Source organism: Hypomesus nipponensis, chromosome 16 (genome assembly GCF_054491055.1).
Source record: "Hypomesus nipponensis isolate SF chromosome 16, ASM5449105v1, whole genome shotgun sequence".
NCBI classification, from domain to species: domain Eukaryota; kingdom Metazoa; phylum Chordata; class Actinopteri; order Osmeriformes; family Osmeridae; genus Hypomesus; species Hypomesus nipponensis.
Window position 1 is genome coordinate 8,379,274 of NC_140376.1, and position 23,930 is coordinate 8,403,203.

General features: G+C 50.7%; 1 protein-coding gene across 1 annotated transcript in view; it reads right to left on the reverse strand.

The window, feature by feature from the left end:
- Positions 1-542: 542 nt before the first annotated feature.
- ptprsa (protein tyrosine phosphatase receptor type Sa) overlaps positions 543-23,930 on the reverse strand; it is a 144,078-nt gene continuing 120,690 nt past the window's right edge. The window contains exons 24-34 of the mRNA XM_084675492.1: positions 22,682-22,805; positions 20,715-20,890; positions 19,640-19,759; positions 16,977-17,131; positions 15,160-15,445; positions 11,768-11,946; positions 11,303-11,429; positions 10,949-11,074; positions 7,991-8,145; positions 5,136-5,271; positions 543-4,702 (exon numbers count right to left, since the gene is read on the reverse strand). Coding sequence (XP_084531618.1) covers positions 4,634-4,702; positions 5,136-5,271; positions 7,991-8,145; positions 10,949-11,074; positions 11,303-11,429; positions 11,768-11,946; positions 15,160-15,445; positions 16,977-17,131; positions 19,640-19,759; positions 20,715-20,890; positions 22,682-22,805 — 1,653 coding nt within the window. The 3' untranslated portion in view covers positions 543-4,633. The remainder of the gene's footprint in view (positions 4,703-5,135; positions 5,272-7,990; positions 8,146-10,948; positions 11,075-11,302; positions 11,430-11,767; positions 11,947-15,159; positions 15,446-16,976; positions 17,132-19,639; positions 19,760-20,714; positions 20,891-22,681; positions 22,806-23,930) is intronic.

The following is a 23,930-nucleotide window of genomic DNA, read 5'->3' on the forward strand; positions in this document are numbered from 1 at the left end:
GTGACTGACAGATGGGAGAGCAAATAGCAACAGGTTAAAGTTCAGCCCCACCTCCACATCGACTGTTATGCTGGCATTTGCTAAGTTCTAGACAGGGCTTAGGGAAACAAAGGTTGTGTTTGTGATTAAGCTCATGAACCAATATGTGCAAAACACATTGGCAAAGGCATAGACAGCCAATCATGTGTTGTCTGTATGTAGTTCCCCCGCTTCAAAGATTCCAGGGGTTTGGTCGATCATTGTAATCTGGAGGGTGGCACTTGAAGCTTTTCAAAGCATGTTCTGTTCATTAAAGCTTGAGAACAGAATATACATATATGGTACATAGCAACTGTAGGCCAGGACACCTTCAGGTCAGATGTGATTTGGATGGTGGGGTCAAATAATCATATTCTGATAGGATTCTATACAATTACTGTTGCAGAAATTGTATAGAATGTTACATACAACAATTGTATACTGTATAACAACAATAATAATAAGTAAGTTTGTTTATAAATAATAAATCACAACATTAACTAAATATTAGACTGACCAACGGCTTTCAGACAACATTTCTTTAATACAAAGTCAATATATCTACATACACAGTGGTTTAAACCAATTATTGTTTCAGTTTGAAGTAACAGTTTGAAAGCGATAGCACTTGGCCCTCATACAAAGAAAACTATAGAGTTTGGGTTCTGTTTCTTTTTGTTGGCTGTGGTATGTATATGTTCTATTCTTTTGTTGTAATTTTGTCCTTTGTTAATTTGTCCCCTCAGCGAAATATTCTGTTAATTTGTAAAATAAGTCTGGCATCTTTACATGAAGTCAAAGAGATAACACGCTGCAACAAGCTTCCAAAGATGTCCACGAGCTTGGGTTTGGCATTGGGCCTTGAACCTTTAACCTTTCTTTTGAGTTCCAGTCAAAAAAGTCTTCATTTCACGAGTCAGTTCACACGAAACATTTTGAGACGTGCTCGAATAGTGAATTCACAGCGAGTCTTTACTTTTGTAATTCCCTTCTCCTCGTCTTTCGGATTTACCCCTCCTTCTCGTTTAGTCCTCATTTATTCTGCATCCCGTGACAAAAACATGACAGATAATGAAAAAACATGGTATGGTTCTCGACAAAGTTAAAATGAGCTGGGAAAATTACATTGTCATATTTCAGGGCAGTGAAGCCAAGCAATAGGACTCTTATTGGCTTCACGTCATAATATGGCCAGCTGCTATGGTGGGTAGCAGTATCAAAGACGCATACTGTGCACAGTCTACATCTTGACATTTCCGATGGAAAATCGAGCAGTTATTGAGAGGGGGTGAACATACTTTTTGTTGAGGGAAAGATTAGCCCTCTGGTTGGCATTGCTTCTACTTGTGTAAAGAAGAAGCCTGTTCCATGGCAAGGAAATGGATCAGCGTCCATTTTGACTCCTTCCGGATCAACTGACTTGTCTCGTCATAAGAGTGAACGAAGGATAGCTAGCAGGGGAGGCCTCAAACACATGGATCAAAAATGAAGAGGAGAACCAATGGGTTTCTGATCAGGGAGCAGAGAGACAGTATCACAGAAGGCAAAAAAGGGCTCAACAAATACGAGGAACTATGAACGTAGCAGAACTTCCTCTTTGAAAATTCCATTGATTTGAAGTAGGAGAGCTTGAGGGTCAAATTATACAAATACATATAATCTATATATTTGTTTATTTACAGGTATTATATTCTGGATCATAGTTGATATATAACAAATGAATGATTTCACGTTATGTCCGAAAATAAGTGTAAATTTAAAAAAGAAAGAGAGAGAGGGACTCTTTAAAAGAGGAAATCAAAGTCTTTATAAAAAGACTAAGTGAGCAGAGTGTTTCATCTGGTTAACTCAGAATGGAACCATGGGTAACAATGTAATTTGCCTGAAATGTTATGTTTTACAGACATGTTAATCTACTAATTATAAAATAATACTCAAAACGAATACTAACGACTACGAGTTAATGATAATAAGAATTTGAACAACAATTAAAAACACCATCTCCTTATCGGCACAGGTCTACCAAATGGTAGGAATTTTAAAAGCATTGTCGGAGTGGCGCTTGGCCATCCACATCCCTTCACTGTTTCCAGAGAAACACTCAATATTTCCCAAGGTTAAGGTTATGGTAAAAAAAAAGAAAAAAAAAGAAACTTAAAGAAAACAATCTTACATGAGCAAAATGTATGGGTGATACAAAAAAGGAAACAAAAAGAGAATAAACTCATAAAAATTCATACTAACAGTGTGGATATATCTTTATATTTCCCATTTAAATATATGTATGTGTGAATGTGCAATATAGACATATATATGCACACTTACACAAACACGTTATACTTAACATTTCTACAGTGAAAAAATAGAATGTCTTTAAACGTAATATGAACAAGTAAGCATTTACTTTTTCCTGCTAATAAAAAAAAAAAGCGATACAATATCTCTGTTAAAAAACTAAACAAAAAAGGAAAATAAGAAGTCCGCTATGTAAAGTAAAATAACAATAGTCATCATAATACAACATTAATGTTTCATAATGTTACAAATAACAATAAGGCTTTTTTGGAAATAAGAAAGACTACATACAGTTCCTTTCATCACGCTGTTAGTGTGCATACCTATTCAAAAATCTTAAAAACATACTCTGGAGTACATCTGTAGCACTGACCTCTTGAGAAAAAGAAAGTTGAGGGGGGAGGAAGGGGATAGAAAGTGGATTCGTTATCACATATATCGAGTGTGTAAAATTGGCCCTGCGAACATTGAGAGAAACCAGTTCAAGTTTTTTGATGTGCAAGTATAATTTGTATAAGGGCACGTCCCTTCTATGTCACAGGCAACACATTCCATGGCTGCCCCATCCTCAGTAATCCACCCCAAAAATTGGGAGTTAAAAAGCCAGTGTTCTTCTGTTTTATCAACACACAACATAAACCGGAGCTCCAAATTCAACCCCCCCCCCCACCCCCCACCGTACCAATAGCCTCCACAAGGCTTTTGCCACTCTCATTGAACCTTGAATGAATGTCTGGTGAAATGGTGAGTGCTGAGGATGCCGAAGAGAGAGGACAATGAGAAACAACACAACGTGGATTCGTTTTCCAGCCACGGCCTTCGAGTGGCCCGGCGAGTCAGGGGGGGCCATCCTCAGTCCTCAGGTCCTCGAGATCCCCTATCGAAGAGTCACACTTACAGCATACAGGAGATAAGCAGCATGTTTGGTATTTGACAGGAAAACAAAACGAAGAAAGTACAATTAATCGTGAGACAAAAGTCAGAGGTGATGAGACAATGGGTGTTGGTCGCTGTACACGTTTGCAGAGAGAGCCCAGGTGTCACCATTATCCACAAGTTGCTGCCAATCCTCATTTGTGATTCCCTCCATTTTTTTTGTGTGGCCAAACAGCCTTCCCGATATTTTCCTTCCAAATGGCAGAGTGATGGTAAAAAGTCAAGGGGATATGGTCATGTCTCCCATGTCACCAATCGTACGTCGAAATCGCCAGCTTGGTAAGAAAGATTCTCCCCCAGTGTCAATGGCAGCTGAGCCAGTTAGCGACGCCTCCAGGAACTATATAAACATGTTGGGTTTTTGTCCTTGAGAGCACCGAATGTGGTACGCACCTTCAAGTGCTCGAGAAACTGTTATGTGATTGAATTGGCATTTCACAACAAGCAAAAGAACACCCTACCATTCGTCGTTCCTTAGAAACGCAATCATTAGCCAACTGTGGAGACTGAACTCCACGAAGCCTGAACAGTTCAATGGGTAGGGTTGCTCTTCAACGATGGCGAGCGTTTGATTAGTTTGGCGTTAACACTATGGGTGTTTGCTAGCTAGGTGGCGAGTGGGGTGGGTGTTGGGTTGCGTTGAACTTCCAGTCCTACTCCACTCCCTTGGTTGTTCATCTCGTTGGTGATCAATGTATGGGGACAATCATGTGTGTACACAGGCCAGCACAGCATTCCCAACTCTCTGGATAGTAGTTTTCAAATGTGTTAATCATATTTCCATGACCCATGAACATTTGCTCTCACCCCATTGCTATTACGTTTTAGAAAAGGCGGGAACTGCAACCATTTAAACAAACATATAAGTATAACTGTCTCTTAGTCCCTTTAGGTTTTCAGCTTTGTCACTCTCGCTTTTGCTTCATTCGCTGACGGTTATCTTTGCGATGTTGGTACTGTACGGCAATATTTTTTTTTAAACATTTTTTTAATAGATGTCCACAAAATGTTTACATGTCTGAACACTTGAGGTAAGGTACGCAGTCCGTCACTTTGATCGTTCCCACCCCACAGCTCAGTGCTGTTTTTGGTTCCTATCAGTCAACAAGGATGCCAGTTGTTCTGCTGATGGAATCCTTACATTTTCCTCACCAGTACCAAGGTCCACTCAGTACAATTGAAATCGTTGGCCTTTTTTTAACAGGTTTCTTCGAAAAGCTCTACAATGGGTTTTCTTTCCTTTTGGCTTGGATATTTCTTGGGGTTAGTCTTAGTTGTTGTTGTTGTTGTTGTTGGTGGTGGTGTCAAATTTGAAACAAGTTTCTATGGCTCAGGAGACTGTCGAGTGGGGGAACGCAGGATTCTGAGGGGGCGAGGTGGCTTTTTACGTTGCATAGTGATCAAAGCTTCCTAGGTACTCTAGACCAGCCTGGTAGCAGAACTGATATTCATCCTGCATGGGAGAAAAACAAACAAACAAACAAACCAACATGAAAACTTTGTCCTAACTCTGAGGGAGGATTCTCTCTCATCAACAGTTACAATGTACAGGGCTGACTACCAAATTACTGCTGGGGCTCACATAATAACGCAAACTCTCATACCATTATCCCAGGAAGACTGTTGTACTAGTCCTTTAATCTACAATCTCTACAAGGATTTGGAGGTGGGGAACGTGGGTGGGGGTGGTGGGGTAGATGGGTGGGTGTAGGAGGTGGGTGGTGGGGTAGGTGAGTGGGTGGGTGGTTCTGGGTGGTGTTGGTGGGGTAGCTCAGTGGGTGTAGGGGGTGGGTGGTTCTGGGTGATGGTGGGGTAGGTGGGTGTAAGGGTGTAAGGGGTGGGTGGTGGTGGTGGGTGGTGTTGTCCAGGAGGACCCCCTGCAGTACCTCTGTCTGCACCATGGCTGGCCTCTGCGTCCGCAGCATCTTGACGGTCTGGAAGATGTCCACCACCCCTTCGTAGCGCATCCTCTCCAGCACAATGCTGAGAGTGATGAAGACTCCGGTCCGGCCGACACCCGCACTGCAGTAACGCACACACCAACAGAGGTGGACTTAGACACGGCTCTCTCACACGGCTCATCTTTCTGCTGTATCCTAGCCAGCGCCACGGCAACCTCAACATACACACTAACATATGACACACAAAACATATCAGAGGATGATGCGTCACATCATCTCCCCCCCCTCCCCCCCCCCAAAAAATATCCTTTTTTTGTGTTTTGGACTCAAGTCATCTGCCACTTCTCGACTTTAAAGCACATTTGAAACCAGAGCTCTGAGATGATGATCATGGGAGAGGTACTCTTTACGTCCAGAGGCACACAGACGCACACACTTACCCGACAACAACAACTGACAAACACAGAGGCGTTGGCAAACATTTCGCCTCATTAAGCCCCCCTGATCAAAACTCTCCCCACAACCCGGTTCCCGAAATAGGCCGAGTCTTAGCTCTGATCCTGAAATACTTGAGGGCTGTCTTTCTAAGCTGCTTTGGTGTGAAATGACTTCCACTTCACCAATGGAACAATAATTGATGTGACAACAGATTTATCCAACCTCCCCCCAACCCACCAGTTGCCACCCCCCCCCCCCCCCCCCCTATACATAACAGATTTATAGATGGAAGGAAAACAGGGGCTGACAAAGTGGGTGAGAGTAGGGGGTGGGAGGCAAGAAGGGGAAAGAGTAAAAAAAAAAACCACAAAAAACCACAGTGAGATAACTTTGGGCGTCTTTTCGAGAGGAGCGGCTCTGTTATCGTCAAGAACACAAACGGATTTCGAAAGATGGGACCTGTTTTTTGGTGAACCTGGCTCCGCGGGGACGCCACCGACGTGTCGATCCTGTGACAATACTCGGCGGGGTAGCAGAAGCTGTCCCCTCCATGCCCCCCCCCCCCCCCCCCCCCCCCCTCCTTCCTTCTCTCTGGGAGCTGGTTGCAGGGTTCCACATGTCCCTTAAAAGTCCATCAAACCCTCGCGGTGGAAGAGATGGGAGCTCCAAATCTGACAGGCGTGGAGTCGCCCCCGATGAGCGGATTTAGACTCTGCCATTCACTGGATGTAATCAGGCAATTAATGACTAAAAAAACGCAAGGCTCCATGTGATAGGAGCTGGGGGGGACAGAGAACAGGAGAAAGAGAGGACGCAGGGAAGTTGAAAGGATTGGGAAACACATGAAGGCATGACAGACCGGCAGGAAGTAGGGAGAGCAGTAGAGGAGATGGAGAGAGATAGAGAGAGGTATAGAGGGAAAAGAGTAGCAAGTCTATCCGGAATGACAACCTCGGGCGTGACACCAGTAAAGAACGTCCCCCCCCAGACACTTCTCCCATTCCTCACATCAATATGATGGGAAATACCTCCAGAGAACCCCCTTCCCCCTATGCACCTGACTACCATTACAGTCAAATCACAGGGGGGAACAATCTCTCCCCGCCTCCACTGCCAAAGGGTACAACACTATAGTCCTCCAACAAGCCCTCCAGCTTCTGCTCAAAGGCGGTGGTTTTAAGCAGACATGGACTCTGCCTCTATCCCCCTGAGCCCCCCCCCACCACCCCCCCCCCCACCACCCCCACCCTCCTGTATTATCTCGGGCCGGCCTCGGTCGGCTAAAGCCTCTCATCTGAGGAGGATATAACTCCTCACTCCAGCCCTCTCTGACGTGGCCTACGACTCCCATGGTGCATCACCAATGCCCGGTGACATCATGGCGAGAGCTGTGGGGAGCAGATGTCAAGGCTCTGCTGACGTCAGCCTGTCTGAGAAGGTGAGCGAGTGAAACGCCGGTGATGGAGTCTAAACTCGGAATCGGAAAGGACATATTTTCAGCTGACGACCTCCTTGACGTCTGGGTTGGTATCATTCTCAGCGTGGGTTGAAAGACCGGCCGGGTCGGTGTATCGCAAACGACATTACAGTATCACAGCCGTCATGCCGGTGAAGACCTCGCCTGGGTTGTCCTCAAAAGTGTCTCCTCCACCAAACAGGGAGAGAAGCCGCCATGTTTTCCAATGCACCGGGCTGTCCTTCAAGAAGCCGAGGGGATGGATGCGAATACACGGTGGGGTGGCTCCGTTCAGGCCAGTCACAAAAACATGACAAGATGCAGAAGTAATGATGAAGGTTACCTTGGATGGTACTGCCAAGTCATAAAAACAGCACCGCGGGGAGGGGGGAGGGGGGAATCATTAAAAAAAAAAGAGAGAATCATCGACAGGACCGCGCTCCCCCCGCCCCCCCCCCCCCCGCCCCTACCCTTTTTTTATTTCTGCAAATGCCACATCGCATCTCCGAGGTATCAATAATGAATGAGATGAGCCCTTGGCACTGGAATGGCGGGCTATGGCGGTGGCAATAAGCAAGAGGGAGGCTCTGGCATCGTGTCTGACGGTGCCGTTAAGAGGGATGGCGGCGGACCCGGCTGTTACTCATGTCCAGCGCTGACACGTATATACGTCTCAAGATTTCGATGCATGCCCCGTTGGATGTATATTCCACGTACAACAAGTGCAGAATTAGCTTTGATATGTACTGCACATGGATATACCTACCTTGATCTCAACTTTCTAAAGGAATGATCCCCCCCTCCCCCCCAAATGAACTAGTATGTGGACACAGCTCTCTATCTGTTCAACACAAGCTCCAAAACACAAGATAATGCTAAGCAGGCATCAGTGTGGTCACCACACACGGTGACCATAGTCTCATTGGACGCTGGGCAGGACGTTTACCTGCAGTGGACAGAGATTGGTCCATCCTGTCCAAACTGCTCCTTGGTTTTGTGAACCTGTCCAATGAAGTCGATGAAGCCCTCCCCTGATTTGGGCACGCCTTGCTCCGGCCAATCGGTGAACTGGAACTGCCTCACTGTCCTGGACTGCCCGTCCTGGAGGGAGAGAGAGGGAGGGAGGGAGAGAGACGGGGAGAGAGAGGGAGACAGAGGCAGAGACGGGCAGAGAGAGAGGGAGAGAGAGGTAGAGGGAGAGAGAGAGGGAGAGAGGGAGGGAGGGAGAGACGGGGAGAGAGAGGGAGAGAGAGGTAGAGGGAGAGAGAGAGAGAGAGAGGGAAAGAGAGAGTGAGAGAGAGAGAGAGAGAGAGAGAGAGAGAGAGAGAGAGAGAGAGAGACAGGGAGGGAGAGAGAGAGAGAGAGGGAGAGAGAGAGAGAGAGAGAGAGACAGGGAGGGAGAGAGAGAGAGAGAGGGAGAGAGAGGTCAAGGGAGGCAGAAGGGTAGAAAGTACAGAAAGAGGCAGAAGATCAGTTCAGAAAGAGAAGGTCAAGGAACATAAGAGAGGATGAGAGGAAGGAAAGAAAAAAAAAGTGACATCCGGCTCGTAGGCTACCTCTTTGTCCATCACAGCACCGAGCCTGGTGTGTGTGTGTGAGTGTGTGCATGTGTGGGGTCAGTGACCCAAGCACAACGATTCCACAGGTCTGCTGGCTTGCTCCCTGCACTGTCCCTATCTCTGTCCAAGCGCTCGATAACAAACAGCCACGCCACCAAAACACGCGCGCTCCTCTGACACTGGGTCCTTTTTCCCTTCATCCCTCACTCTGTCCGTGTTTTTTCTTCTTCTTCTTCCTTTTCCCTTTTTTTACCCCCCTCTTTCTTCCTCCCGACGGTTTTTTGGAGTGGAGTGAAGTCGCGGTAAAGCGAAATCAATAGTGCATTGGCCGTGACAAGCGGAGTTGTCTAGACACCGTGTTCGACGGGATAATCCTGCCCTCTTGATCGATGTCGGGGACCTGACGTCCGAGGGGAGCGAGGGAGGAGGCCCAGGGACGGACCCGCAACCCTAGGGGCCGAGCGGGCGGGCGGGCGAGAGAAGAAGAGAGGAAGGGCTTTCAGTGAACCGTGCCGGACACCCATACCGAGAGCCGAGTGGAAAAATCTGCTGCTGCGAAGACGGGTTGCTATTCTGAACCTTGGTTTTTTTGGAGGGGGTTGTTGTTGCTTTCCCGGCCTCTGAGAAGAGAAAAGACTCGCTCGGCTGAAGTAAAGTATCCTCCGAGTCTTGGCGGTTCTCAAAGAGGGAGAGCGTTCATGCTGATTCGGGGACACGGGCCCTTGTTATGTCACTTCTGCGGTACACGGTGTCCTTTGTTTGACAAGCCGCCGAATGTACTCCGTTTACCAGCTTCACGACTTACCGCCGGTTCTCTTTCTTTTCTCCCTTTGTTTTTTCCTTCTTCTTCTTCTCCTTAACCTAATTTGAAAACATTTTGCCTCTCCGCGAAAGGATTAAAAATGAAAGAGAGCAAAACAACGGCACAATGAACGAGGCGTGTGGAAAAATGAAAAGAGGAAATTTTTACACACAACCTGAGGGGCTTGCGCACTGTGTCAAATTGTGTGATTAAATACGTGACTGCCTCGCTTGGCGAGAGAGCGGAGGCAAGGAGTATCCACGAGTGCGCGCGCGCGCGCACGCACACACACACACTCTCTCCACTCACACATACAGAGACATGAGCACGCGCACCGACACACACACCAACCACCAACGCTGCTCGCTCTCCAAACACTGTACTCACTCCCACCTACCCTACCCTAGTTGGTCCCCCTCCCCTCCCCTCCCCTCCCCTCCCCTCCCCTCCCCTCCCCTCCCCTCCCCTCCCCTCCCCTCCCCTCCCCTCCCCTCCCCTCCCCTCCCCTCCCCTCCCCTCCCCTCCCCTCCCCTCCCCTCCCCTCCCCTCCCCTCCCCTCCCCTCCCCTCCCCTCCCCTCCCCTACGTCCCTCTCTTCTCCTCCCTCTTCTCTTCACTGCTCTCCTCCCACCCACCCAACCTCCTTCCTTCCTGCATTCGTCTCTGATTAGAGGTCCTTTTCATTTCTAGGAGAGAGCTTAGGCGTACAGCCTGGCCTGATTACTGGAGTGGGGGAAGCTTTGATGATTCAATCACAATTAAGACAGCCAGGACCAACGCAGCAACACTAGCTTCCTGGGTCCCCACCTTTCCCAGGCACGTCTTACTGTGTGGGGTGTGTGTGCGTGTGTGTGTGTGTGTGAGTGTGTGTGTGAGTGTGTGAGTGAGCGAGGGAAGGCGCGGAAAAAACCTGTGTGGGTGAGAGAAGGCTCTTCGTGTATTCGTGAGAGGGCTTCAAGAGTGTGTGTGTGTGTGTGTGTGAGTGAGCGAGGGAAGGCGCGGAAAAAACCTGTGTGGGTGAGAGAAGGCTCTTCGTGTATTCGTGAGAGGGCTTCAAGAGTGTGTGTGTGTGTGTGTGTGTGTGTGTGTGGCAATGAAGTACCAGCTTAAGTAGCAGTTATGTCTAATCTCCCCACAGGGAGAAGTAAGGCGCTGAGGGCTGGAGCTCGTGCAATGTGGGCTTTTTAAGACCCGAGTGCATGTCTCTTAACTAGCCGCCATGCTGTGATGGCCATCGTTCATTATGTCTGCCGGAGTAAGATGGAAATTGGGCTGCGATTACCATTATCAGTAGTGTACTAATCACACAATAGATTTGCATACAACTGCTAGGACGAAAATCACAAAACATTTGAAGGCTCACAGGGATATTTTTTGTGAGAGCCGAAAGTGAGGGCTGTTTGTCAGCGAGGCCTATGAAAGCACAGACGGAAGCATATAGAAGTTAGAATTGAATGGTTCTGCCGCCTCTCCTTGGGTGTCAGTCTAGAGGAAAATGAACTGAGTTGAACTTGCGCACACACACACACACACACGGGACTTACTCTGGCGTCTGTGACTTTGAACTCCCGGAGGATGTACTGGGGCATGTTATACTCGGCCATGGGGTCCACCACAAAGTACTGGTACCGGGCTGAACGCTCTGCTGGCCAGTACTGGTGACACTTCTCCTGCACACACACACACACACACACACAGAGGGAGAAGAGACAACGAGGGGCGTGAGAAAGACACAGACAGAGGAGTGGCGCGAGAGGCAGGCAGGCAGGGTGGAGACGCCGTCACCTGGGCTCTCAAGCGCCCTCCCCTTCCCAGACGGGAACGGCGATAGCCAAACCGAGCTCGTTTGAAACGGCCGCAAAGTGTGGAGGCTCAGTGTCGGCGCGTGTCGGCCTCACCCTGCCCATCTCTCGGAGCTTGGTCAACATGACCACGATGGTGGAGTTATTCTCCCACAACATCCTCCAGAAGTCCTCCGTGGTCTCTGCCAGTGGACCCTGCGTGGCGATGTAAGCTTTCTGTTGCCTGGAGACGAGCGAGCACACGCACACACACACAGGGTATTCAGGTCGAGACACGGCTTGGCGAGTCAGCTATGGAATCAAGAGTTTTGATCCAAACATGGCCGACGTCTGCCTCGGCCTGTTTTGATGGATGGTCGATAGGCTGCATGCACAGGACCCTGATATCAACCACCCTTCTCTCACACACACACACACACAACCCCCCCCACACATGCACACACACACACACAGCCACACAAACAACCCCCCCATGCGCACACACACACACACACACAAGCCTCCCCATGCCCCTCCACCACTACACATAGCAGACACACACAATCATGAACCCTGGCGTACCTGTATCCGTCGATGAAGCTGGCGTTGATGTAGTCGGAGCCCTCCAGGCCTCGGATTGGCTGGAGGCAGACGCGGGTGGTCTCGTAGGGCATGATGTTGACCAGGCGGTTCTTGAACTTGTTGCAGGGCAGGTTGGCACTGATGAACCTGGACGTGTGGGCCTTCGAGTTAGCCAGGCGCTATGGGGGGGTGGGAGGGAGGGGGAGGAGGGAGAGGAGGAGGAAGGGAGGGGCGAGGGACAGACGGGATGGAATGAGGGGGGGGGGGTAGAGAGTCGATGAGGTGGAGGAGGAGGGAGCAGGAGAGAAAGGACCGGAAGAGTGGAAGAAAGCGCGTGTGTGTGTGTGGGGGGGGGGGGGGGGAGAAGCAGAGATGGAGGACAGAGAACAGCGTGAGGTAGAGGGGGAGAGGGGAGGATGAAAGAGAGCCGGGGGGGGGGGGGGGTGGAGGGAGAGATGGAAATTAATAAGTGAAAGTAATAAAGTGTGCTTATCTCATCTCTGTGGAGGTAGAATATTGATGATGGGTGGGACACCTCCGGATGGCAAAATGCATATTTTTGATTAAAATGTTTATCAAGAAGCTATCGAGAGTCTAACCCATCATTGTGTTTAGAGTGAGTTGTGCGGCGTATAGGGTAGTATAAGGACGTCAACAAACTAGCATTTTCCTGCCTGAGAGCTCAGCCAAAATCTCTTAGGGGAAAGTGGGTCACTTTTACCTTGGTAATGGAAGTCTGCTATGGGCAGGTGTGAACACACACACACACACACACGCATAAAACACACAGACACACAACGGAGACCAAAATGGTATTCTGTATTGTCAAATCAACATCAGAGGTCCACTGCGGGCGTTTGTAGGTCAGCCTGTATTACTGTGTCGTTTCCCCTGATACAGCGAGAAAGAGAGAAGGAGAGAGCCACAGGACGAGACAGAGATAGACACAGACAGAGAGCGTGTGTCTCTGTGTGTGTGTGTCCTCCAACCCTTCCCATTCATTCGTATGACCTCCATTTGTAATCTATACGTCTCTCCCTCACCCTTCTTTATCTCTCTCGCTCTCTCGCTCTCTCTCTCTCTCTCTCTCTCTCTCTCTCTCTCTCTCTCTCTCTCTCTCTCTCTCTCTCTCTCTCTCTCTCTCTCTCTCTCTCTCTCTCTCTCTCTCTCTCTCTCTCTCTCTCTCCCTCCCTCCCTCCCTCCCTCCCTCCCTCCCTCCCTCCCTCCCTCCCTCCCTCCCTCCCTCCCTCCCTCCCTCCCTCCCTCCCTCCCTCCCTCCCTCCCTCTCTCTCTCTCTCTCTCTCTCTCTCTCTCTCTCTCCTCCCTCCTTCCCCGATCCTCCGTTTGTCATACCTCTGTCTCTCACTCCCTCCTTCAGTGTCGTTTGTCTCCCCTCTCCCCTGTCCGTCGCCCTCTCTCTCTCCCTCTCTGAGTGCCGCAAAAAAGCCCGCTTGTCGGTCACCACTTGGAGCCAAGCCTGCCCACCTCCCTCTCCCCCCTCCATCCTGTCTTCCCTTTCATCCCCCTTTCATAGAGGCACTGAGAGGCCATGAGACGTTTTGGCAGCGCTAAAAAGACTCCCAGGTGACGGCGGCGGCGAACACTCGAGGGCTCGGAGGAAAGACGGCCAACCTGGCAACCCGTTGTCTCGTCGCCCACCGGCGGGGCCCAAAAAATACACCTCGGAAACCTCGTGTAGCCAAGGCCACCCACGCAACGGGTGTTCCGCTGCGTACCACGTCGAAACGCGGCTGCGTTTGAGTGTATTCGATGCCTCGCGTGCAAGGAAGCCCAGGAAACAGACCTTCGGCATTTGCACACTTTCTCTCCAGTCCTCCTTTACCTCTGCCACCCTAACCCCCCCCCCACCCCCCCGCCCCCCGGGGGGGATCTCCAGCCAGTCTGTCATAGAGTGTTTCACACCTGACTGACTCCAGTCCAGTCCACAGTCCCCAGAGCGCTGTGCAGTGCACAGTGACTACCTCGAGACTGGGCCTGCGCTCACACTAACATACAGTCATCCCCTTTGTTCATTAGGGAACGTGGGGGGGTGAGGTGGTGGTGGTGGTGGGGGGGGTGTGTGTGTGTGGGGGGGGGGGTGTGCCCTCCCGTGCACCCCCATTTGTCATCATCAACTATTAATTGCTTCTCCCAGGAGTTCCCTCCCAGTCTGGCCACACGGTGTCCGACTTGAATTCCACACCACTCCCCCCCCCCCCCCCCACGCTCAAGTCTCCCCGCTGTCGCTCTCTCGGACAGTGTTCGGTTCTGAGCTTCTGTCAATGTTTACCGTGGCAAAACATTGTCTGCCGGGAAGACGACATAGTCACGACGGCTTCCTTTGCGGTGTGTGTTGATAAAACAGTGAAAGGTGTATTACAAAGGATTCGTTTCTGAGATTGGCGTAATTCAAGGGTGAGTGCTCTTCTGTGCAGGACAGGAACGTTCTTGGATTGTGTTGTCTCTCAGCGCAAGTGCGATTGGAAATTAATGGCTTGACTTGGAACCGGAACTGTTGTGAACACGGCTCGACACCACGTCCCTGCAGAGTTCCAACTAAATCCCACTCTGCTGTCGGAAACAATCCTTGATTTGAAGTTGCTAATAACAAAACCGTCCTTAAGCATATTATTTCAAATCCTCCCTATGAAATGAACACACAATGACCTCGAGTGCCGAACAGCCTTACTCTTTCCATTTCCAGCTTTTGCAAGACAATCACAATTTCGGCGTTCTGAGTCAAAGTGATGAAGTAATTGAAGTCAAAGCTTAAGTGGACACAAACCTAATTGCTTTCTGTTCCATCTTGTGCTCTAGCACTTGGACAAGGCTTGTGAAATGACAAATACGGGTAATATAAACATGGGCGCTTTCATTTGTTTCATTGTTATCTCCGTACCTCAGGCTGAAAGTGATCATAAATGTTAAGCTGCTCTACACGGCCGTATGCTTTATGCTTTCATAAGGTGTTTCCATTTCAAGATTCATCATATGTAATCCTTCATATATGAATGTTTGTTATTATTTTATGCGGGTTTATGAGAGAAACTTCTACAGAAAAAGGGGAGTCTGGAAACTTGGCCATCTCGGTTTTTTGACGGAGGCTCAACCTAAATCATCCGGTGTTTCGTGTGTTACCCTATCCACACTTTCCACACGCCATTTCTCTGCCATTTTGATTTCTGCCCCACGTCCAATTTCCCTGCACCGATTGGACCGACGCATCCATCCTTTTGCGTCATTCCCAATATCCCCTGTCTCCATCCTCTCAACCCCCAAACGCAATCCGCCATTCTGTGTCTCCACCCACCGACAACAAAACACCTCCCCCAACGTCCTCCTCCTCCTCCCCTCCCGCCGTGCCCCCTCTCCCCCCCCCCCACCCCCCTCACCTTGAACTCCAGCTCCATCCCGGTGACGTGCTCGCCGCTCTCCACCTGGGCCAGCTTCTGGATGTAGGAGTAGAGGCTGCGGGCGGCCACCTCCGTGTTGCCGCAGGCCACGGCCTCCAGCAGGGCGTCGTGGACGAAGCTGTACTGGTCCTCCGTCTGCACCATGTAGTTGCGCTGCGCGCGCATCAGCGTCACGTGGCCGTAGATGTCGGCCGTCTTCTCGTGCTTGATGCGCTCCAGCATGGCGTCGATGACGACGAAGCAGCCCGTGCGGCCCACGCCCGCGCTGGGGGGGGGGGGGGTGGAGAGGGAGGGAGGGAGGGAGGGAGGGAGGGAGAGAGGGAGAGAGAGAGAGAGAGAGAGAGAGAGAGAGAGAGAGAGAGAGAGAGAGAGGGGAGGGAGGGAGGGAGAGAGGGAGGGAGGGAGGGAGGGAGGGAGAGAGGGGGAGGTTATTCGCACCCTCCGTTTGGTCGGCGCGTTCGGGTTCGCGGAGCGCTTCAACGTGCCTTGGGGCGAGATCGAGGGGGGTTTCTCTCCCGTGAGGACGAGGTGACGGGGTGGGGGTGAAGACGTGAAAGGGGGTTGGGTGGAAGGGGTCGACGGTGGAGGGTGATGGGGTGAATGGGTGAGGGTGGTGGGGTGGGGGTCAAGGGGTGGGGGTTCAGGGGGTCGAAGGTCGAGAAGAGGCGGGGGCGAGGGGGTGAAGAGTTGTCGGGGAAACGCGCGTGCGGACAAGGGCAACGCAGAAAAGCCGATGAAAGAGACATGGCGGGAGAAAAGGAGGACGAGGATGGCAAAAGAGACAAAGATGTTCTCTCAATGGGAGAGAAAAGAAATAATGACTGTGCGCGTGCGCGCGTGCGTGCGTGCGCGTGCGACTCAGAGCCCTGCAGTCTACTGTTAACACACTGAAGAGCTGTGACCTTCACTTTATGTGCCACTCCAGTCTATTCCAGTAGCACTGCCCAACTAGATCTACGCACGGAACCATAAACACACACACACACACACACAGGACCCCTGGTGTGTTACATTGAGGGGTGAGTCAGCCTACTTGCTAGACAAATGATTTTCATGCTGCAGAGCAAAGAGTCATTCTTTTCGTTGTGCGCAAAACTGAATTTAGGCCGGGAACTGCGCAACAGATCCCATTAAATCGGGTTCAATCGATGAACATACGCACTGTATACATAATCACATGACTTCCTGAGGTTAGCCTGTTAAATATCAATAGTAGCCTCTGTGACTTGGAAGACTGCAGAATGGCAACATATTTTCTGGCGTCAGATTAACCGCTGAACAGGTCAAATCCATGGAGCATGGTGTGCAGGTTAAACTTGCCCATGAATCACGCAGCGTTGTCAATGGAAGATTTAACGGCAGTGTTTGGCTCAATGCGGGTCGGCAGTATATTTTGACATCTGGCAGTATATCGTGTTTGTCCTACTGTACAGCAGACAAGTCAAAGTTCTTGGAACTCGTTAAACAACGCTGCGCGGAAGAACACTGAGTAGAATGTGGAAATGACATGATTGTCTGTGTTGTGCGTGCAATTGTTGAACACGTTTGTTTGGCTCACTTACTTTATCAATCATAAAACTAGGCCCTAACCTAAAAGGTAAGACACCAACCATGACAGGAGACTAGGTTGTAATCAGCAGTATGCCTCAACAAATATTGCACAAGTCCGAGCACCTGCACAGTCAAAATCTAGACCATGCTAGAATCTAGGACGTGAAACCAGGTGTTAGGATAGCAATCTCAGTCGAGCTCACTCGGTAGGCGATACTGGGAGAGGGGTGCGCTCGTGTTCATACCTGCAGTGGGCGATGATGGGTCCAGCGTCTGGAGGGTTGCAGGTCTTGACCCTGCGCAGGAAGGCCAGGAAGGGGGTGGGGTACTCGGGGACGCCGTGGTCGGGCCAGGCCGTGAACTGGAACTGGCGCACCTCTCGCTTCTCACTGGAGCCGTTCTGGAGGGGGGAGGGGGGGGGGGGGGGGGGAGGAGGAAGGGGTTATTCGATGTGCTGAACGTCGTTGTGTGTTTGTGTGTGTGTGTGTGGTGTTACGGAGGAGGAGGGATGGAACGCTGTGCCCACATGGAGCTTGCGCGCGCGTGTGTGTGGGGGGGGTTCACGCCGTATGCAGTGATAACTGGCTTCCTGTTTGAAAGTGAAGGGCGGTTTGGCCCACGCACACTGACCGCCATCTCGCTGGCACGACTGACCCTCCGCATTTCAAGGTACACGCTGCGCCGCGCCGCGACAATGACACAACCGTTTTCCCTCCTCCCCACATGGCACACGGGGTTGCCAGGCGCACACGCTAAGTGGCGCCGGGGACAGCTGGTGCCCGTCGCCGGTTCTCCAAACAAGGACGCCCTCGGCGCTGCTTCGCGTCTCTCGCCCCTCGCGGCGAAAAGGAGCAGCCCTCACATCTGCCTGCCCTCTGCGTTTCCATTCTTCCAGGAAGCGCCGCAAAGGAAGCTTTTTTGCATTTCAATGCCGAGTTTCTGCTTTCCTGACAGTGATTCTGCGGAACACATGAATAACTAAGCGCGGTAATTAAAAGCAAACTGACCTAGTTTTTTTTCCCCCGTCCGTTTATTTTTATTTTTTTTGGGGGGGGACCATCTTCTGGTTTTGTGTTCCGCAGTGGAGGTGCATTCGCTCTGAGAGCGAGTGCCTGGGTGATTTTTGTTTTTTGTTTTGCACTCCGGTTTGGTGTCACCGCAGACAAACGGATATGTCTTGGGGTTGTTTGCGCGCGTGTTCGTGTGACGGATGTAAGAGCGGGGCGGGGGGTCGACTGCGAAAGACACAGTTTGCACAAATCCGACATAATCTTCACGTGTTCTTTGCTGGAAACTTCGGAACAGCGGGATATGAAGAACAAGAATAAATAGAGATTACAGACTATGTGCAAAGAGGAAGGAAAGACAACGCCCATGGGAAAGCAGAGATTGCGTCGGGAGACAGAATGTCATGAGGGGTTGAGGGCAAAAAAAGGGCGACGAAAGAAGACCAACTTCAGGGAGAGAGAGGGAGGGAGGGAAAGAGTGACGGACATAGGCATTCAGGAGGACAGAACGCGTGCGCAAGACAGACAGAAGAGAATCCCAGACCATGACACATCCGGCTTCGCAGGAAACCTAGCTTCGGCCTTCACTGGGTTCCATTTAACTGGACCAAAACAGCGCCACACGATTGAATAGGATGCACTTAACTCAGCTGTATCGTTTTAAAAAGCTTTTGGGGGGAAACGTCTGACCCTTGGAACTCATCCACATCTCTCTATGTATCCCACACCATTTATATTTTGACTTGACCGCCAAAAAACGGCCCTGGGCTGGGTGTGTACGGGGAGAAAGGCAGGTTGCCAATTACACGTGTAGGTTTTCCTTTCACTCGCTTAGCTAAGTGCTTCTCTTTGGCAGACGCGCATTAAAAGATGATGGATGGCAAACGGGAAAAGGTTTGGAGCGGACAGCAGGAATGAACCAACAAACGATTGTAATTCTGAGAGAGAGAACGAGAGAGAGACAAAAGGAGCAAGGGCGAGACGGGGAAAGAGAGAGGAGGGAGGAAAGAGAGAGCGAAACAGCGAACACGAGACGGAGAGAGGAGAGAGGAAAGAGAGAGAAACAGGAGAGAGAGAGAAAGATGGCAACAAAGGCGCCTGTAGGTAAACACAGTCTCTCCTCCACCTTCACCTGCTTGCTACCACCCTCGGTTTATTTGCCTGTTGGCAGAGGGGGGGGGGGTTGGTTTTGATTGCCTCCCTCAGACAGAGAGAAACATGACAAGAGAGAGAAGGTGAGAGATGAAGAGAGGGAGAGAGGGAAGGAGCTGCTTGTGAGTTATTGCGCGCCGCACACAGGAGGAGCCGCCAGAAAGAGAGACAGCTTCCTCGGAGGGGGGGGGCTCGTCCCTCAGGGGCCTCACAAGACGAGGCTCCGCATACAACAAGCACAAGACAAACAGTCCACAGCCTCCTACAGTCCACAGCCTCTACAGTCCACAGCCTCCTACAGTCCACAGCCTCCTACAGTCCACAGCCTCCCACAGTCCACAGCCTCACACAGTCTGCAGCGCTCGCTCATCCGGGTTCCTCGCCGCCTCCACGCATGGCTTCAACCTCAGCCTGAAGGCAGGCATCCAGGCGAGTGGAAAATGGCGAACAGGACTATCGTTTGGGGGTGAGTGACTCCTTTAAGGCGGACGATCCCCTCGCGTGTGTCCCAAACAGATACGTGGGAACGGGCGCACGGCGAGGAGAGGACGGGAGCGACTTATGGCGGCTCTCTACGACGACGGGCGGGGAAGGGGGAGAGTGCGTCTGTGTGCGGGCGCGCGTTTGTTTGCGCGTGCGCGCTCGAGCGTGCGCTCGGGCCATCGTGCGTGTTCGCGTCTCCATGTTTGCGCGTGTGTTTGGACGGTCGGTGTGCTCGTGTGTGTGTGTGTGTGTGTGGTCACTGGTACCTTGTGCAGGGAGAAAGTGCGGACACAGAATGTGGCCAGCTCGATGGTATCCAGCAGGGTAACTTGGGTCATGCCATAGGTTTCTGTTCCTCGACTGGGCCAGTACTGGTCACACTTAATCTGAGGGGAGAAGGACGTGACAGGTCAACAATTCATACACACACACACACACACACACACACTATATATGAAGAGAGTGAGAACCAGCTCTCAGATGAAGACTCTTTGTTCAGATAATATATAACATCTACAACAAGTGAAAGGTTAGATGTATATTATTATATACAAGTTATTTATAGTGGCTTATTACTCATTATTTCTCAACACTTCAGCTCAGGAAGTATCCACAGACGGAGCGCGAGCTAAAAAAGTGTCAATTTCCCGCCCTGGGGGGCCCCACCTGCGAATGCCCTTCCCCAGTCTCCCCTCTCCCCCCCTCCACCCTCAGCAATAACCAATAGACCAAGAAAGGGTAAACGTTTCCCCATCGAGCCAGGCTACATCTGTCTGTGTCAGGAACCCCCCCCCCCCCCCAGCCGAAACCCTCAGCGTCCGTCCGACTTAATAAAGATTCATTCACTGCGGGGCGTGACGCGTCCGGCGCCCCGAGCCTCTGATGCGATGTGACAGCGAGTGAAGGAAACGCGTCGCTCTAACGGTCTCCTTGCGCTCCTCGTCAACGGCCCCGGCCCTGCCCCCCCCCCCCCGCCACCCCCCGACAAACCCTGATCGCATGTGACAGGGGCGGAACGCACATTGGCGAAGGGATGGGTAAACGAATCAAGAAAAGACAGACACGGAAGCGGGTGAGTGAACGATGAGTTCAGACACCTGGGGTAGAAAAACAAGGAGCCAGGTGCTGGCTTAGGCGCTTGGAGCGTTCAGGAGCGGAGGCCCTGCCCTTCTCCGCATCTCAGACGGCTCAATCGCAGCGCTTTTTGACGCCACCGTTTTCAGGCAAACATCGCGTCGCGGAGAAAACCAAAAGTTCTCCTCCGAAAACAAGCGGGGCCGAGCGTACAGCCGTGCCGTATGCCATTTTGTTGTCGTTGTCGTTGTTGTTGGGGGAACTTACGCGAGACTTCTCCTCCAGCCGGGTCATCATGACCACGGTAGCGGCTCGCTGCTCCCACACCATCCTCCAGAAGTCTCCGAAGGTCTCGGGCAGGGGGCCTTGAGTGGCGATGTAGGCGTTCTGCTTCCGGTAGCCGTCGATGTAGTTGGCGTTGATGTAGTCGCTGCCGGTGATTCCTAGGGGTCGACAACAAGAGAGAGAGAGGTGATTAGAAACCGCAGCGCTCGAGCTGTGAGGACACTTGGATCCGAGCCATTGTCGTATTTCGAGGCCGGCGTGAAAAGGTGTTTTGAGCGTCGATGCATGTTTGCTACTCAAGGGCAAAGGGCTTGTCATGCGGGGGTGGGGTGGACTTTCGCGCAAAGACTGCTTTAATGTGTGAATCGGGATCATGTGAAGGCTGGGGTTTTCCACGACAGGACTTGATAACCCTGGCAGCCGTTTGACACAAATGTGTCATACACATTTCCATCTGAAATAGACTGTGTATGAACTGAAAGATGAACCATGTCACTCAGAATGGGAATATCATCTATTCGATTCGAGATCTATTCTATTGAAAGCCCGTCAAGCACAATGGAAACACATTCCGCCTGCCCTGGTATCTCCCTGCCTTTCTTTCTTTCCATCTGTCTGCCTCCTGCATTTTCTCCCGCCTCGGTCTTTCCTTTTGGACTCCCCCCACCGCTCGTAATCATTGACATCCATCTTATCCCTCTTCTTCTCCCGCCTTAGTTATGTTTCGGGCACCTCGGGAACGCTGAGGCGCGGGCCTGATTTAGCGCCGAGAGCAGTGAGACGGAGGCGTGCGTCAGGCCCGGGTGTAAATCAGCCGAGGGTTCCCAGAACACTCTTTCCCCCCCCCGCCGCCCCCCTCCCCGCCATCCTTCTGTGCCGGCACGGCGGCTTCTTCCACGCAGACCTCACTAAATCTCCCCGAAAGTGGCCCTCCTGCACGCTCCCTTTTGTGGGACTTGGGGGGGGGGTCTTTTTTCGCGCGCCTGTTTTTGTCGCGGACGTCACGTCTCTATCGAGGCGCTGTCCCCCCCCCCCCCCCTTTGTCATATACGCAACATCGAAATCGTAAAAACGCAAATCAATATTTTTCGGGGTCCGCTCGTGAGCCCTGATTATGAGCCCTGTGTAGCTCATTCCATGAAGCTGGGTTTGTCATTTTGACAGGAACACAATCACGGGTTGTTGCTATATTTCTCCCTGCTGACAGTGGCTGGATCTCAGAAATCGCCCGCACCCGTGACAACCTTTTAAAGTCACAGTGCCACTTAGGAGACGATGCGTAAGCAGACTGCAAAGGTTCCTTCTATGTTGCGGAGTCCCGTTCCTTGACTGACGTTTTGTCTCACTCGAGCGACAAACAATGAAACACTCGGTTGGGCTAATTTAAGAGCACCGATGCAACTATGAACGAGGTGGGGGGGGGGGGGAGGGGACGTCATTAAAAAGAATTCCACGTAGCACAATGAGATTGTGGCGTTTTAGCTTTAGTCATAGCTAAGTGAACAGAGGAAGCCCGCGTGCATGAATTGTTCAAACTGCTGCGACTAATGGCAAAATCACTGCACTGTAAAATGGAAATTTCAGACTTGATTAATTTATGTATTTATGGACACTTTGTTTCAGGGAACGATTTGGTTATGCACGTCGTCGCAGTCTCAAATTGGGACCACTGCGAGACGTCAAAATCAAGTCGGAAGGAATAAGAGACGAACCCCAAATGAGAGTTTGGCAGTGCCGAGAGGTGAAGAGTTCTTCTGGCTGTGCAATGTCAGAGAAATGTCAGTGCTGAAGAGTGCTTTCCCTTGACATCTCCCCTCAAGGTTGTCAAAAGCCCACAAACGATTCTCGTCGCAAATCGAAATTTCTGTTTCCATGTCAGAATATCAAATGAGATGAAACAAAATGGTACGCGGCATTCGTTGTCCTTCGACCCGGTCGGGAAGTCTTACCTTCTATGGGTGCCAGGATGACGCGGGAGTGGTCATAGGCTATGACATTGGCGTAGCGGTTTTTGGGTTTGTTTACTTCCAGGTTGGAGTGTTCCCATGTGAACTGCTGGCCCGGGTCTATAGACTGTAGGATGGAACACACACACACACACACACACACACACACACACACACACGCACAACGGTTAAAGACTGGTAATGAAGGAGAGTCCATCATAGAAGCTACAGTGGGGGGGTTCATGTGTCACATTCACAAGAGTTGAATTATTTGTCTTACATCTTGAAATTCCGTTGGGCACCGACATCTTGAGTTTTCAAAGAAGCACACGCATACACAAGGGGGGGGGGGGGCGATTTAGGACAAGATCCTCCTCTTATCAGTTTGAGTAAAAGAGCATTGGAAAACTTCAACCATCAATGTGCCCTCGAAACATTCCACCACGAAAGCTCTCAAATACCAAGTGATTCATCTGGAGAAAGAGTTCCCTCGGTCACCTTCGTATGGCAAAAAGGCGTGGACTCATTTTCGGATCCTCATGCTATTTTGTTAAATCTCCCAAATTAACTGAGGATGTCGGCATACAACCCAAAGACAAAAACCAACCTTACCTTTCGGTCGAATCCCCTAAATGCACAACAGCAGGAAATATGATGCTTTCAGGGCAAAATTAGAGAACAGACGTAGAATAACTCTATTAGTGTTGCCTACTCAGCGGTTGCTTTATTGATTCAATTGTTTGTTTCACAGCTCTTATTTTATTGTTAAAGTTTTTGCGTTAGTTTCACTGTCTCATTTGGGCAACAGCATCTTTGATGACGTTCATGCCGGTCGAAATTAAGTGAAAGATGCGGAAACAGAAGGAGGCAGAGAAAGGGGGGGGGGCAACAAAAACAAAAAGCTCTCATTAAAAGCTATTCGGCACCCGGTTTGAAATATGAACTCCGACACAGTCTACTTTATCATCCTCATTAAGGTAGACAGACCATAATACCCGTAAAAATATTGATATAAGGGGCTGGTCTTCCCCAGGGGGGCAGGGGAAAGAGCAGGAAAGGGGAAATGGACCCAGTCATTCTCAGGAGTCGAGGCCCCCGCCGTCGGAAAGATGAATGCACCCTGTGCTTTTGGAAAACGAGAATTCCAGATAAATATTCTATTCCCTTGTCAGAGTAATTCAGTATTCCATTATTATTCAGCATTTGCTCCGAGGCGCTGCCGGCACTCTCCTGGCGCAGGGGCTTGAAGGAT